The sequence below is a fragment of the Convolutriloba macropyga genome, chromosome 7 (assembly GCF_964194025.1).
Source record: "Convolutriloba macropyga chromosome 7, txConMacr16.3, whole genome shotgun sequence".
NCBI classification, from domain to species: Eukaryota; Metazoa; Xenacoelomorpha; order Acoela; family Convolutidae; genus Convolutriloba; species Convolutriloba macropyga.
The window spans coordinates 28,086,390-28,100,739 of NC_134474.1; the positions used below are offsets into that span (position 1 = coordinate 28,086,390).

The window sequence follows — 14,350 nt, forward strand, 5'->3', positions numbered from 1 at the left end:
GCTATTAATAAACAAACACAGCGGGTAGATTGCCAAAAAAATAGCCGCGATTTGAAGTATTGATGCCTACTGGCAGAGAACAAAACCGCTCTTTGGAGCTATTAAAATGAGATTAAAATTTGCCCCACAATCAATGTAGTCTGCTAATGAAGAAAGCAAATGTTGGGAAAAGTTTCGCTCACCCGGCAGCTATCGGTCCATTGGCTGCAGCTCCCACTTTAGCAGCCGGCGCCACTTTGAAGAAGATGAGACCCCAGACAGACAATGCCACAAACATTGCCACCCCAATACCCACCCCACAAGAGAACAACACAAACATGGCAACTCCACGGTCCATGTTCATGAACTTGGTTGCAGCTGAAAGACTTTTGTTTCCTTTTCGAGAAAGATGCAAAACATGGTCATTTTTCTAACACACACTTTAATTATATTAGCCATTCTTCAGACCGATTGGAAAGTCCATTGCTGTTCCAACTAATTCGACTGCAAAAATCTTACAAGTGCTTAATTAATGACTGAAAAGTGAAACTATGCTATGATATTAATCTTTTCGAAGATAAGGATGAGAAGTTTGGAGGGGGGGAGGCGGGGAGGGGGTATTTCATAGAGAGTAGACTGACTTGCTGGTCTCTCAACTCTGAACACTCTGTGATGTACATGTCCAACTTGTCCACAGAGCACAGGATACAACTGAAAAATAATCCAAAGTTAAGCTGGAAATAAATAGTAGATACAGAACCATTTTTCAAGACAAAACAAAAACAAAATCACGACAAACAGCTCTTGAAGATTTGCAATAAACAATGTTGTTTACAATCCCCCCCCCCGCGCCACCTCGACAAGTATGGCTCTTCACAATTGATATTCTTACAACTATTCCTTGAGTGCAATTGAATGTTTTTGTCCAGAGCTAATATCGCAAAATAAAGTTTTCGTGATATTCTGAACTAACGTAGAAAATGTATGGTCTGTATTCCTCCAGATTCAACAGGTTTACAACACCAGAAGCGTCAATTTGTTTGCCCTCCGCTAATGTGGACCCAATTTCAGCCAGTTGAGGGTCATTCATTGGTGGATCTGACACGAGTATGTAGTAATCAGCCTTGCCTACTGGCTGTGAAATGGTCAACCTCACTTGCGTGATTGACACGTACGTAGCTGTGATTATTGGGGCAGCGGCCACTAAAACATCATTGGAATTTTCTGATCATAAATCACTTGCCGTTGGATACAAGCACAGAAGGGCCGACACACAGCAATATTGAAATGAAAAACATAGCCAGAAGAATACCGGAAACGACTCGAAGTTAAAAAAATGACCGTCCTCATTGATTTGATGCACATTCTACATAATTACATAATTATACTAGGTAATTTGAAAAAACAACCGGAAAAATAACATCAGCAAACTAACTGAAAAAAGTGATATTGCATCTGATGAAATTTGCATTTAATTGTGACTACAAAAAACCATTGCCAAAAACCAGACAACCTCGCAAAACGGATCCGTAAAGAGAAAAGCGAGAGGAGATGATGATATACAGAACTGAAAAACAATGCTCTCCATAAAATTCACTAAAGAAGATCTCTTCAAAAAACGTAATATCCCCAGAATCATTCTGAGAAAATAATTTCAACTACAAAAATTTCTACTACATCGTTTTGTATATCAGTCACCCAACCAATATTTGGCGCAGAAAGATTAGCAACAATTAGAAAAATTGCAAACGAAAGAAAAAAAATAGAGAATCGTATAACTTTATTAACTGAAAAAAGCCATGTTTAAAGCTCTCAAGTTTATTCCCAGCAACTATTCGGAGGAAAAAGTTTACAAATTTGTCTGCTAGATCAGTCACTCATACAATACGCGGCAAAGAAATAGTAAACAACAAACAAAAAATGCAAAGAAAAGAATAATCTGAAAACCTTTCTGAAAAAAATTGAATAATTGATTTCAGTGAAAAGTGCCATGTCTATCTTGTCTAGCCATGTATCACCAAAGAGTAGCAACACATATAGAATAGCTAGCTCTTAACTAAGATTATACCGAGCAAACTACAGCAAAAAGCGTAGAATCAGAAGAAATAGACAAAACAAATAGACATAAATTGGCCGATTTCTGCTCAAATTCACTCATCTTTTTTCAACAAAAAAACTCAACGCAAAACAATTATTGATGAAATTGGAAGACAACCAAAATTGCTACAACAACTAATGTAAACAAAACAACCCGTCAATTTCTCTAAAAATTGAAGAAGAATGCAAAAAAGGCCTGAAAAGCTTAAAACAATAAAGCTTAACGAAAACTTAGTGAAAACTACTTTTATCGCTCAAAAAGCGACATAAGCCAAAAACACATTAGTTATAACAAAAAGCAATTAAACAGCTACGCAGTGTAAATATTATCACGTAAATTTCACTCTGTTAATCAGTATCCTATTTTGTTTCTCTCTCAGTGCGTTTCACATTTTTTGAGTTAATGAACTGTATTTTATGCAATAACGCAGCCGGCAGATTGCCAAATAAAATGCAAAACAGACTCACGTCATGGCGAATAGTAGATAGCAACAAATACAAATTTCAGTTGATTTTAGTTGCAATTGGTGATGCCACATATTAAACTCTTTAAAATAATCTTAAGTGACTTTAACAGTGCTCGAAATCATTCATATATTAAGCTGAGTCAACTATGATAAAAAAAATTTTATCATGCATTTCAGTTGCAAACCAACCTCCAATATGTTCAGCTGAAAACCAACCACCAATAAGCCAGCCACCTCTTTTTGCTGTTTTTGTGTGCGTTCCATCATTACGCACACAAAAACAGCAAGAAGAGTTGAAAAATGTGAAAGAAAAAATTAACAGAGACAGATTTTTTAAGATTGTTGGCGCGAGCGTCAGACGACGAAACAAAAACATTGCCGGAATCAAAGAGTTGCCGTTTCCATCTTAATCCAAATCAACCAGCATTGGGAATCAAATGTAAAGAGTAGAGCAACTCAAAACAAAAAAAAATGGCTAAATAACAATGTAGAAATAAGCTAGAAATTAAAATATTAAAATATTAGAAGTATTAGAAATATCAAAAATATTAGAAAAAACTAGTCACATCTTCACAAAAGTTCTAGTTATAACAAAAAATAATGTATTGTGCTTTGGGCAAAATTAAAATAAAATGAACAAAAACTATCAAGCATATGAAAATATTTTTGATTTTCATTAATTATTGTCATTTTTCCAAAAAAACAATTGTAAACATTTATAAAACATTTATAGTAAAATTCTTCACAGCTCAATGTCTCGCATTTTCAAAACTAATGTTATTATAGAAATCTTTTTCTCTCTCTCCGTCTCTCTCTCTCTCTCTCTCTCTCTCTCTCTCTCTTTCGCTCTCCTTTTCACTTGTGATGACCAGTAAAACCAAGTTTTTCCCGAGGTTCACTTCTTGCGATATATTCATTCCCGCAAATTTATTATTCAGTTAAAAAAGACACTTTTGCTTTGCTTCTCCTCGAGTCGTAAAAAATCAAGAGCACCGCAAAACAGCTTTGCTCTGCTGAATTTTTCGCAGTTATATTAATATGTTAGGTGCATTGTGCGAGAAATATTAGCTTCCTAGGCTGCGGTCCGACGAAAGTCTGGAAATAGACAGTTTCATTCTGGGGAGTTCTGGTCGTACCTACTTTGTTCTTGCAACTCAACCTGGGTTTATTGACACCTCGACGGGTGCTAGATACTCCTATCAACTTTGCTTCATAGTTAATAGAATAGTATCGACACTTACGTGTGCATCCCGTCACCTCCACTCGGAGTGGCGTGCCTTGCAGAGTGACGTCACCGCTGCTCTTCTGACACACCATCTCCGTCTGGATAGTCACATTGAATGTGTACTCTGTTCCTGCTGTCAGCTTGCCATGCCTACAAACGCACGGTACTAAGAATGAACAGCAGCGGATATAAGGGGATAATTTTGTAAAAAAAATGTGCTGAATATGTTGAATGTTCAGTTCCAGGTGCTGAAAGTGCTGAAAAATGATTCCAGTAGTCGTCAACGCATTTCATTCTTAAAAAATTCAGCACATTTTCAGCTGATTTCAAACAAAATTGGGGAAAAATCTCAACCCGTGGAGCTGAGGATGCTTGATACAAGAAAAATATTAGTCCATAAGAGTCAAAGGGCTCCAAAAGGCACCATTAAGACACTTGTGAATTGGAATCCGTTCGTGTGTTACATATAATTTTTTTGTTTGCCTAATCCGAAAACAATTTATTGGTATTATTATTAATACAAACTTCCGCAGATCAAGTTGAACTCCCCTGTGAGTAGCATTTTCGTATCACTGCTGTAAAATTATAAACCAAACACCCCAACTTAACACAAAACGATTCTTACACAAAGTTGGTAGTTGAGCTGTTGAGAAGAGACGAAGTTTCATCATCTCTAGCGTAGAGGTACGAGTCTACAGACCCAGCAGAAGGAGCATCCCAGTTCACAATCACCTCTGTCAGCGAAAGTCCGCGCACATTTATGTTCTCCACGCCACCAGGACCTGCAAATCAGTCCAGTTAATTGTACCCATTATGAGAGCTGGAAAAACGGTAGCAAAACAATGGCTAATTGACCTTTTTAACCGTTCCTTTTAATCATAAATTTCCACTGGTGGTCTTCGTCCTTGATTCAAATTTTTCTCTTTTCTGTTTACTTTTTAAGGTAACAAATTTTGCTTTTGTTCCCAGGTTGAGGTGCCATTCGGAAGTGACCTCTGATCAGACTAATCTGCGCTCAAAACACCGTGTGCGCTGAATGTGCGCTCAAAATGGTCTCTGATCATACCATTCCCATCCGGAACTGATCTCTGATCAGACCCAAATCAGACCATTGCCAGACGATTGTGCAACCCTGGCCCAGAGGAATCCCAGACCATGGCCCAGACGATTGAGCGCTTCAGATGAACTCTGATCATACCATCCCCAGACCGAAAGTGACCCCTGATCAGACCATTCCCATCCGGAACTGACCTCTGATCAGACCATTCCCATCCGGAACCAAAACCCAGACCCTGTAATTATGATCTGGGAACACACCGTGTGCGTTGGACTTCGGATGATCAGAGATCACTTCCGGATGGCACCTCAACCTGGGTTGTTTACACGCTTAAAAAACAAAAATTGTTTTAAAAACAAAAATGGGGCTTACTTGTGTGGGGGTTTATTTCCTTGGGGGTTTATTTCCTATCTAAAATATGTGGGTTTTTTTCCGTTGGGGTTTATTTTCTAGACTCGATTAACTAACGTTTAAAGATAAACTGTTAGGTGGCTCTAACAGAAAACAAATTGCTTAATATTCCCTTTCTCCACTAATATTTTTCATCGTTTATTGACACAAAGTCAACCAATTTTCATCTCTCAAAATCTGGTAATAATTGGTTTCTTTTTCTTCTGTTATGTATAGCTAAATTATCGCATTTTCAACAATAAGTTGTAAACTAGTGGTGTGCGAATATGTGATCGTACATACAAAATGACACTAATTTCTCAAATATCACGCGAATAACTTAACCTATAAAATGATGCGATTGCTACTCTAATAACCAAACATCAGCAAAATAAACATTCAACTCAACTTGTCTTGGTATGCAAGACTTAGTCCGAAGATAATAAATAAAACGGTGAAAAAGACATATTCCTTTTCTTTCGGTTCACTTCAACTATTAAAATGGTGTTTTCAAAGAAAAGCGTTTTTTTTTCATAGAAAATCGAATTGAAATGGCGGAATGAAAAGCATTTTAAACCTATTAAAACTATTGAAATGGGAAGACAAAAGGCTGAAAATCAACTGCATATGTACCCAACAGTGGGGGGGGGGCAACTGTGGAGGGATTTGTACGATCAACAGAAATCATAAAGAAACACTGAAAGCTTCCCTAAATATATATTTGACTTAATCCTTTCAGAAGTGAAACAAAAAAGTTACTACTCGAAATTTACATCCCCAACAAAATTTGATCAGATCAAAAGAGGGATAACGAGTACCAATGATAGGAGAACTCTCCATTTATTTGATAACAGTGCCCCAATACAAGTCAATTTTTCTGAACATACCAATACAGGAGCGAGATGGTGGCTCGTTAAGTAGCTGACATTTCGAATGTTCAATTAAATTGCTCCATATTTGATCAAAACATTCACACAAATGTAAAATGTACCAAAATAATGTCAAAATTAACAAAAAATTTGATAGCAATCTCCACTAATGAAAAACCGCCATCAAAGTTTGCATACAAATGATACTCCTTGAAATTTCTGGAACTCTAACAAAACAGAGAAACTTTTTTTCTCTGAGAACTTTTGAAAAAAAAACTCATTTCTATTATGACCACCTAAGGTTTATTAACTACTTTATCATCAGGAAAATCTTCTTTTTACTTAGGAAATTGTGACATGGTTGAATGCTAACAATAACGCAGAGAATGCGAAAGCAGTGATGAAAATCGGAAACTCACAAAACAGGACAATCAAGCTAGCAATGTCAAATATAAAAAAAGATTTTTTCTATCAAAACAAAAAAATAGAAAGATTTTATTTAATTGAATTAGAAAAATTTAATGGAGACATAAAATACTGCAGAGACAAACTTCACTAGAGATAAAGCAAATCAAATCAGGAACGATATGGATCTTGGCTAAGAAAAGAACATGCATATCTGCTGCATGTTATATAATTTATGATCGAACGCTTAAAAACTGGTGAAACAGATTAATACCATTGATTGGTAAAAAAAATCAGACCTTGACTGAATATTTGTAAAATTCTTACAAGAATTTGAATTCTTTGAATTTAAACATTACTTCCAAGAGTCAGTAACAAATTGTCCCCATATGCTATCTAATATTACTCAAATTCAATATTTCCCTAAAACACACGTGAACAGACATTGCAAACAACAGTTACAAATATCGCAAATTTAAAAAGTTCTCAGAAAAAACTGTTTTTAACAAATGTAATTTTTTTTTAGATTTCAAAGTCACAATTTGATGTCTAATTCAACAAAATATTTAGTTTTCATCCAGTTTTATGTTTATATAATGAACTGGAGCAGGCTGAATTATATTAAAGCATTAGTTCTAAAATTTTCGTTGTTTAGTTAAAAGATTAACGGCGAAACACAATAACAACAACGCGTAGAATACAAAGAAAGCGGCAAAAAACAAAAAAGATGAAAGTTTAAAATAAAAAAATCAGAAAATAGCAGTAACACCTAAATAGAAAAAAATTTTTCAATAGGAACAATTTAATAATAAGATTTTATTTAATTGAAACAGAAAAAACTTTTAATATCAAAAATCGACTTCTGCATGGATAAGCTTCACGATCAGTCAAATCTTTGACAGTCTTAGCTAAGTTGATGAACGGACACAAATCTTGCACGATGTGAATCGTGACTCAGAACCAAATCTGCATTTTGTCGTATTTTTTGAATGTTTATAAATTTAATAACAAGTGATACTGTTTTAGAGCCTTACATTGGCAAAAAATCAAAATCGCACTTAAGAATTTTCAAAATTCTCACAAAAAATTAGATTTATTTGAATATTAATCCTTCGAAGAGTCAGTAGCAAAACGTCCCCATTTGTTCTCTAATTTAAAAAAAACCCATCAATCCTTAAAACACGGAATAAAAAGTATTGCAGAAATAAAAATTTCAAATGTCGGCAATTTTCCAGAATCAGTTTTTTGGGTAATGATCAGTAGTTTTTTTCAGTTTTCAATATTACAATTTGTGGACTGAATATCAAAATTTGGGAGGTTGGATTTGTATTTTTTAATTTTAGTTTACAATCTTAAAGCAGCAATATTTGTTTAGTTTTTATCTAGTCTGCTGATTTTGTATAAATAACTGGAGCAACTTGATTTAGTTGAAAGCATTAATTCAAAATTCAATGCTATTCAGGAGCAATTTCACTGGAAAACATTACAGAAAAAATGACTTCTCTTATCAAACCACAGTTTCAGTTTTTTCAAAATCAGGGGACTTTGTAAAAAAATCGTCCAAAGAATCATAAGCAAAAATTGCAGAACTTTAGGGGAAATTTAATGGGAATGATTTGCACGCACGTTATAAATTACAGAAACGCGTGAAATACGTATTTTATTGATTTTATGAAAAAGTTGGCAATGTAATATAAATTGCTCGAAACTTCAAAATGTGTTCAGGGTTTTTATCGGGATCGTTTTGTGATGTTTTTCATTTTATTTCTTCATAACTAATGGCTGACTTTTGGCGTTGAAGTTGAAGTTTCCATAATCTAGCAGCTGATATTTTTAAGGATTTTTTTTTCAGTCCTGGCCAGTAAAAACTACGGGCATGAAAAATCCTAAATCTCATTGTCCATGAGCCACTGAACATCATAACATCATGCCAACCCCTCATCTCACTCAGCACACCTTTGAATTGTTGGTTGTTTCTACAATGCAAAAGGAATTCAATTGAAAAGAAGGATTCTCGCCATCGAAAAATTATTTGATTAGTTCAATTGAAGACAGTTCAATTAGTCTTAATTAATAAACTCAATGAGTGATTGAAAAATTGATAACCAATCGATTGTGTTTAAGAGAAGTTGGTGGATAATCTTCAATTTTCTTCACGCAAAAAATGATATACCAATATTGACTAAATTAAAAAGACACGTTGCCATAAATAACCCCGAGACGAAATACACGAACAGTATAGAGTGTTGAAGGTATTATCGAAATTTAAACTAGAAATGAAGAACTGAAAATGCTTACATGTGCATAGCTGAAAGTAGTCAAATTTGGGTCCCTCAAGTTGGTTTTTCTGGACAGTGGCTGTGAAGTTGTAATGAGTGCCAGGAGTCAGACCGGTTTTAATAGCACAGAAGTCAGGGGAGCCGAAGGAAATGTGGAATAGGTCGTCCGAGATGTTTGTCTGTTGCTGATAAAAGAATATTCTACTTGGATCTTCGTTTCCATTCAGCGAGATGCACGTTTTGATGCTGGTTTCAGACTCACATCCTGACTCAGAGGCGTTCATTGCAACCTCGAATGGCTCTGAAATAACGCTGACACGATTCAATATCTATTTCTTTATAACTGAAAAACTAAGGTTTTCGATTTTAATGATACTTTCTAGAAAGTCACAATAAAAATTCTTTTTCTGAAATATTTTATAATCTTGCTCCATAAATAGTCGATTTAGATCGTAGATTTTTAGACCGGTTTAACTTAGACAGAAACTACGAAGGCCCTTGCGTTTTTCTTTGGTCACGTCGGTATGCTTGGTTTTAAAACGCCGGGAATCTTCGGTACGTTCGTTAAACGACCTGTAAATATTTATTTAGAATTGTTAAATGAGCTGTCACATGAGTTTACACTCACTAAGCACCCACTAAACGGAGAAGATCCTAAAATTTAAAATTATGATTTGCAAGATTCAGTAGAAGCGAGTTGCAACAACCTATCTAAAAGTCACCAGCCTCTTTAGATTGAAGCATCATAATACTTTCGAACAATTGAAATCTCAATAATTGATTCCTCTCTGAACTATTTTAAGAAATCCAGCATTTTCAAGGGAACTTAAAAAATTGCCCAAATAATATTTTGACGCTGAAGTACTACAACTGTAGACTGACTGGTGTATACGGCTGAGGCCAGTGTGGTTCCAGCTGACTGAACCCTGCCCTGGAAGTTGTCACAGTCCAGCACCGCCAATAGCTCTACTCTCAGAGCATGGGAAGGACCTGGCAGACCTGTCACAGCTTCACCCAATAAAGAGGTCGTATTGACAAAACCTACAAAGAAATTTTTATAAGTTAAACTGGATTTAGGACACGCAAACATTAACATAAAAATATATCAACCGAATTTCAGTAATGGCAGAGAAATTTAGAAAATCTAGCACAGTGCATAATTACCCAGGTTGAGGCCCAGACCCAAATTGGTTTAGGATCAGACCCAGTCGGGCGCACACCCGTGTATTCCCAGACCGAAATTACAGGGTCTGGACGGAAGTTCGAGCGCACTACAGTCTGGACGATGGTCTGGAGATGGTCTGATCAGAGGTAATTTTGGTCTGAAAAGTCTGGACCATGGTTTGAAGATGGTCTGATCAGAGGTCAATTTGGTCTGAAAAGTCTGATCATAGGCGGATTCGAGCGCAATTGGGTCTGATCATAACCTCTTCGAGCGCACTTGGGTCTGATCCGGGACAAATTCAAGCTATTACAATCAGCTATTTATACAAAAAATGCTATCCGGGTTGAGGTCTAGACCAAAATTAGTTTATGATCAGACCCAGTCGAGCGCACACCCGTGTGTTCCCATACCGAAATTACAGGGTCTGGAAGGAAGTTCGAGCGCACTACAGTCTGGACAATGGTCTGGAGATGGTCTGGAGATGGTCTGAGATGGTCAGAGGTTGATTTGGTCTGAAAAGTCTGATCATAGGTGGATTCGAGCGCACTTGGGTCTGATCAGAGGCGACTTCGAGCGCAATTGGGTCTGATCATAAACTCTTCGAGCGCACTTGGGTCTGATCAGAAATGTTATCGAAAGCAATTGGGTCTGATCAGGGAGCATTTCGAGCGCATTATTTTTTCTCATTATTTTGTTTTTGTTTACTAAGAGATATTGGCTCTGCCAAGAGGCAGCCATAAAGAAGCGTTCTGATCAGAGACTCATCTAAAGTCCGATAGCTCAGATCAGAAAAAAGAGTCCTGCTGATAGCAGAGGCCGGTCCCCTTCAGAAGAAATTTTGATCAACTGGAGACCACGATGTTTCTTATGGAAAGCTGTCTAATTTCGTCCATTGAGTCAGAAACATACACTAAACGGTACGCTGAATAAAATTTGTTCTCAACGATTGGGTTTTGTTTTCTTTAGCAATACTTTTATAATTGATTTTTCCTTAGACGAAATAAACTCTGCAAACATCAGTTTTTATGAAATAAATACATTTTAGCCAAATTAGGAGATTTTTTCGTAAGTGAAAACTTTCTCTGATCAGACTATTTCGAGCGCACTTGAGTCTGATCAGAACTGGTTTCGAGCGCCTTTCAGTCTGATCATAAATGGCTGCGAGCGCAATTGAGTCTGACCATAAACGCTTCGAGCGCGACTGGATGTCATCATAATCTCTCGAGAGCACTTGAGTCTGATCATAGTCTGATTAAGGTCTGGGCAATGGTCTGAATTTGAGTCTGGACCATGGTCTGAAGATGGTCTGATCAGAACGACTTCGGTCTGAAGAATCTGATCAGAAACCATTTTTGTCTGGAAAATCTGATCAGAGGTATCTTGGGTCTGCAAAGTCTGATCAGGGTTAATTGCCGATTGGAAAGTCTGATCAGAGATAATTTCGGTCTTCAAAGTCTGATCAGACAAAAATTTGGGTCTGGAACTCGACCTGGGAGTTAGCTAAAAGAAATTAAGCAATAAAGTGACCGAAGCAACAGTAGAAATACGCTCAAAGAACCTATTACAGATTACTGCAAATCTTTTTGTGATGAAAATAGGCAGAAACTAGAAGCTGTTGCGCAATGAATCTCTTTACAACTCGAAGAGCAGCGTTGGTGAAGTGTTTTTTGAGCGCTAATTCTGCTGGAGAGTAATTAACCCAAGAAGCAAAAACAAAGTGCTTAGGTGGAAATACTGAAGAGCACACACACATACACAAACAAACACACAGAGAGAGAGAGAGAGAGAGAGAGAGAGAGAGAGAGAGAGCGAGAAAATAAGACATGAAAAAACTTTCTTTGACCACATGCAAAATAATTTCCAGAGCAATTTTTTATTAAAACTCTAAATTTTTCAGTTAAATGCGTTTGTCTCAATTATTTGCACTAGTCTTACTGCAGTTGAAAGCATTTTTGATCAATTGAAGTAAATTTAGATTAAATTTTGGGCGATTTCAGCCATCTTGCTAAGTTGGACACTTTTTAAGATGTTTTCCGTTCTTCAAATTTCTATAGCACTTATGTAGTTCCGCGCCTCGAGCTGATTTTTCAAGTAGTTTTTTTTTCGTCTTTCAGTTGATATTAGTTTTGGTTTGATTTTGGTGAAGAGAGTTGAGTAAATTAAAGCATTTTTTAGCAAATTTGATCTGTTTTTTTTTCATATTCCCGACTTTGAGCTTCTTTTGGAATCTTTGTCTAATCTTTCATTTAGAACAATTCTATTGGCGATGTGTCGTTGAAGAACAGAGAGGCCACTTCTCACCGAAATATATAATAAAAACTCACATTTTTTCCAAAATATTTTTGATCTTTGATTTTTTTGGTTTTTCATACATTTCAACAGGTACGGGGCAAGTGAATGCTTGAGCAGAAGAAGTAATTTAAGTTTCGTCACCAAACTATTGTTGTGAAGTAGCACTTTATCCTTTCGTACATATTTTGTTCAAGAGTTTTGTTGGGAACATTATTATTTTAATTTTTCCCTCAATTTTTCTAATCGTTTTCACTATATGAATTTTTTGTTGGAATCTCTGTACATTGGTAGTCTTTTGGTAACGAAAACTTAACTGAATTGCAAGGTCTTTTGTCAATAGTTGTGTTTGATTATCAATTTGCAAAGTAATTTTTTTTTAAGATTTATTATCAGTTTTCGCTGTCAGAAAAATTTCCATTGTTATTTTTCCCGTAATTGTTTTGAATGGATTAGTATAATTAAGTAGAAGAGACAATCATGTCAGTTGAATTGGTCCATTTTGGACTTCAATTCGTTTGCGGAATTTTTTCGGTGTATTTTTTAAACATGTATTTCTCATGAAAAATGAACCCATGCATCAATGGCACCAGCTATATAAACGCTAATCATAATATAGTTTTTGCAATCAAACAAAGACATAGTTCAATCGTAGTAGTCGAACAAGGCAAAACTTGATTTGCGGGCAGTCGTATTAACTCCATAATTTAACTGATATTATTACTTTAAGTTTAATATAAGAAACTATAACTGAATCAGTTTGTCAAATTCTTTGGAAAGTACTCATTTACGGAAAAATATTATAACAACAAAAAGCATGAAAATTATTAGGTCTCTTGAAATCAAAATCGACCAACTTTGGTTAAATTCAGTGGAATAATAAAAACTGATTCCAAAAAAAATTAGATGTGACGCTTGAGCGAGCTATCATAATGTTTCCAATTAATCCATTCGAAGAACCAACTATTAAAATACAACTCTAATTGGACAGTCTGTTTCTGTAGAAAACTATTTATCATAACCCATACCGACCAGAAAGAATGTAAAATAGAAACTAAGAGGCTGCAATTAAGTGGAATCGTGATTTGTTACCAGAAGTGATGGGTGCTCCTCCTCTGTAGTGAGTGTATTTGTAGTCTATCTCATACCAGTATGAGAATGAGCTGAGGAACAGTCCCTCCAGAGAGAACGTCTGTGCCACTGAGTCACTCCAGCTCATGTTTACCGAGTGTGCATCCTCCGACACCCAGTCAATGCGGAAAGGGACAGCAGGACCTGCGATGAATTAAAAAAATTTTGTAGAATCTTTTCCGTTTGGGCACAATAGTTCAGTGACCCCTGCTAGATTATTCACAACCCCCAAGCGTATATACTTTATAAAATCAAAATGATACACTTAAGTGCATGAACACTTTAACTGTGACAGATGATGGCATGGTGGCAATAACGAAAATGTCTGGGGAGAGAGGGAGATTAACGAAAAGATCCGTTTTTGGGAGATCTCAATTTAAAATAGAGTTAGGTTCCCAGTTGGGGAAAACCATTAATTGGCGAAAAAATATTAGTTTTAGTGTAGTGAATAGTGAGCGTCTTTGCGTGCTCACAAAGGCAGGTGTACTCAAACATTTGGATATCGGTAAAAGTGATTGGAGTTAGTAGGTTACATCGCTTAAATCGATCATAACTACATCTATAGCAACCCGGGTCGAGGGTTGGTCAAAAAATAATGTAAGATTAGCGTTGAAAAAAACTTTTTTCACCTCATTCACCGGATTTCTTACCAAAAAGGAACTGCCACACAGGGTTTCGAACCTCTCAGCTCCTGCATCTTAACAAGTTCTTATTCTACTGCGGCATCTCCTGTGATTTTAACATAAGAGTTGAATCCTGTGAATTTAACATAAGCGTTGAAATTAGCGCGGTGAATATTTGTAAGATTTGCAATTTTAGCGGTGAAAATTTTTTTCACCGCTTTTTGCTGGTAGCGGTGAACATTTTTTTTCACCGCATTCTGCTGGTAGCGCTGAAAAAATTTTTTCACCGCATTCTGCTGGTAGCGCTGAAATTTTTCTTTCACCGCATTCTGCTGGTAGCGCTGAAAATTTTTTTCACCGCATTCTGCTGGTAG

At 36.2% G+C, this 14,350-nt stretch overlaps 1 protein-coding gene across 1 annotated transcript in view; it reads right to left on the reverse strand.

Annotated features, from left to right (window-relative positions):
* Positions 1–14,350, reverse strand: part of LOC142342999 (uncharacterized) — a 76,712-nt gene that overhangs the window by 2,791 nt on the left and 59,571 nt on the right. Inside the window, exons 16-23 of the mRNA XM_075394681.1 lie at positions 13,315–13,497; positions 9,651–9,809; positions 8,788–9,069; positions 4,394–4,550; positions 3,785–3,918; positions 953–1,182; positions 621–690; positions 183–357 (exon numbers count right to left, since the gene is read on the reverse strand). Of these exons, the coding sequence (XP_075250796.1) occupies positions 183–357; positions 621–690; positions 953–1,182; positions 3,785–3,918; positions 4,394–4,550; positions 8,788–9,069; positions 9,651–9,809; positions 13,315–13,497 (1,390 nt within the window). The remainder of the gene's footprint in view (positions 1–182; positions 358–620; positions 691–952; positions 1,183–3,784; positions 3,919–4,393; positions 4,551–8,787; positions 9,070–9,650; positions 9,810–13,314; positions 13,498–14,350) is intronic.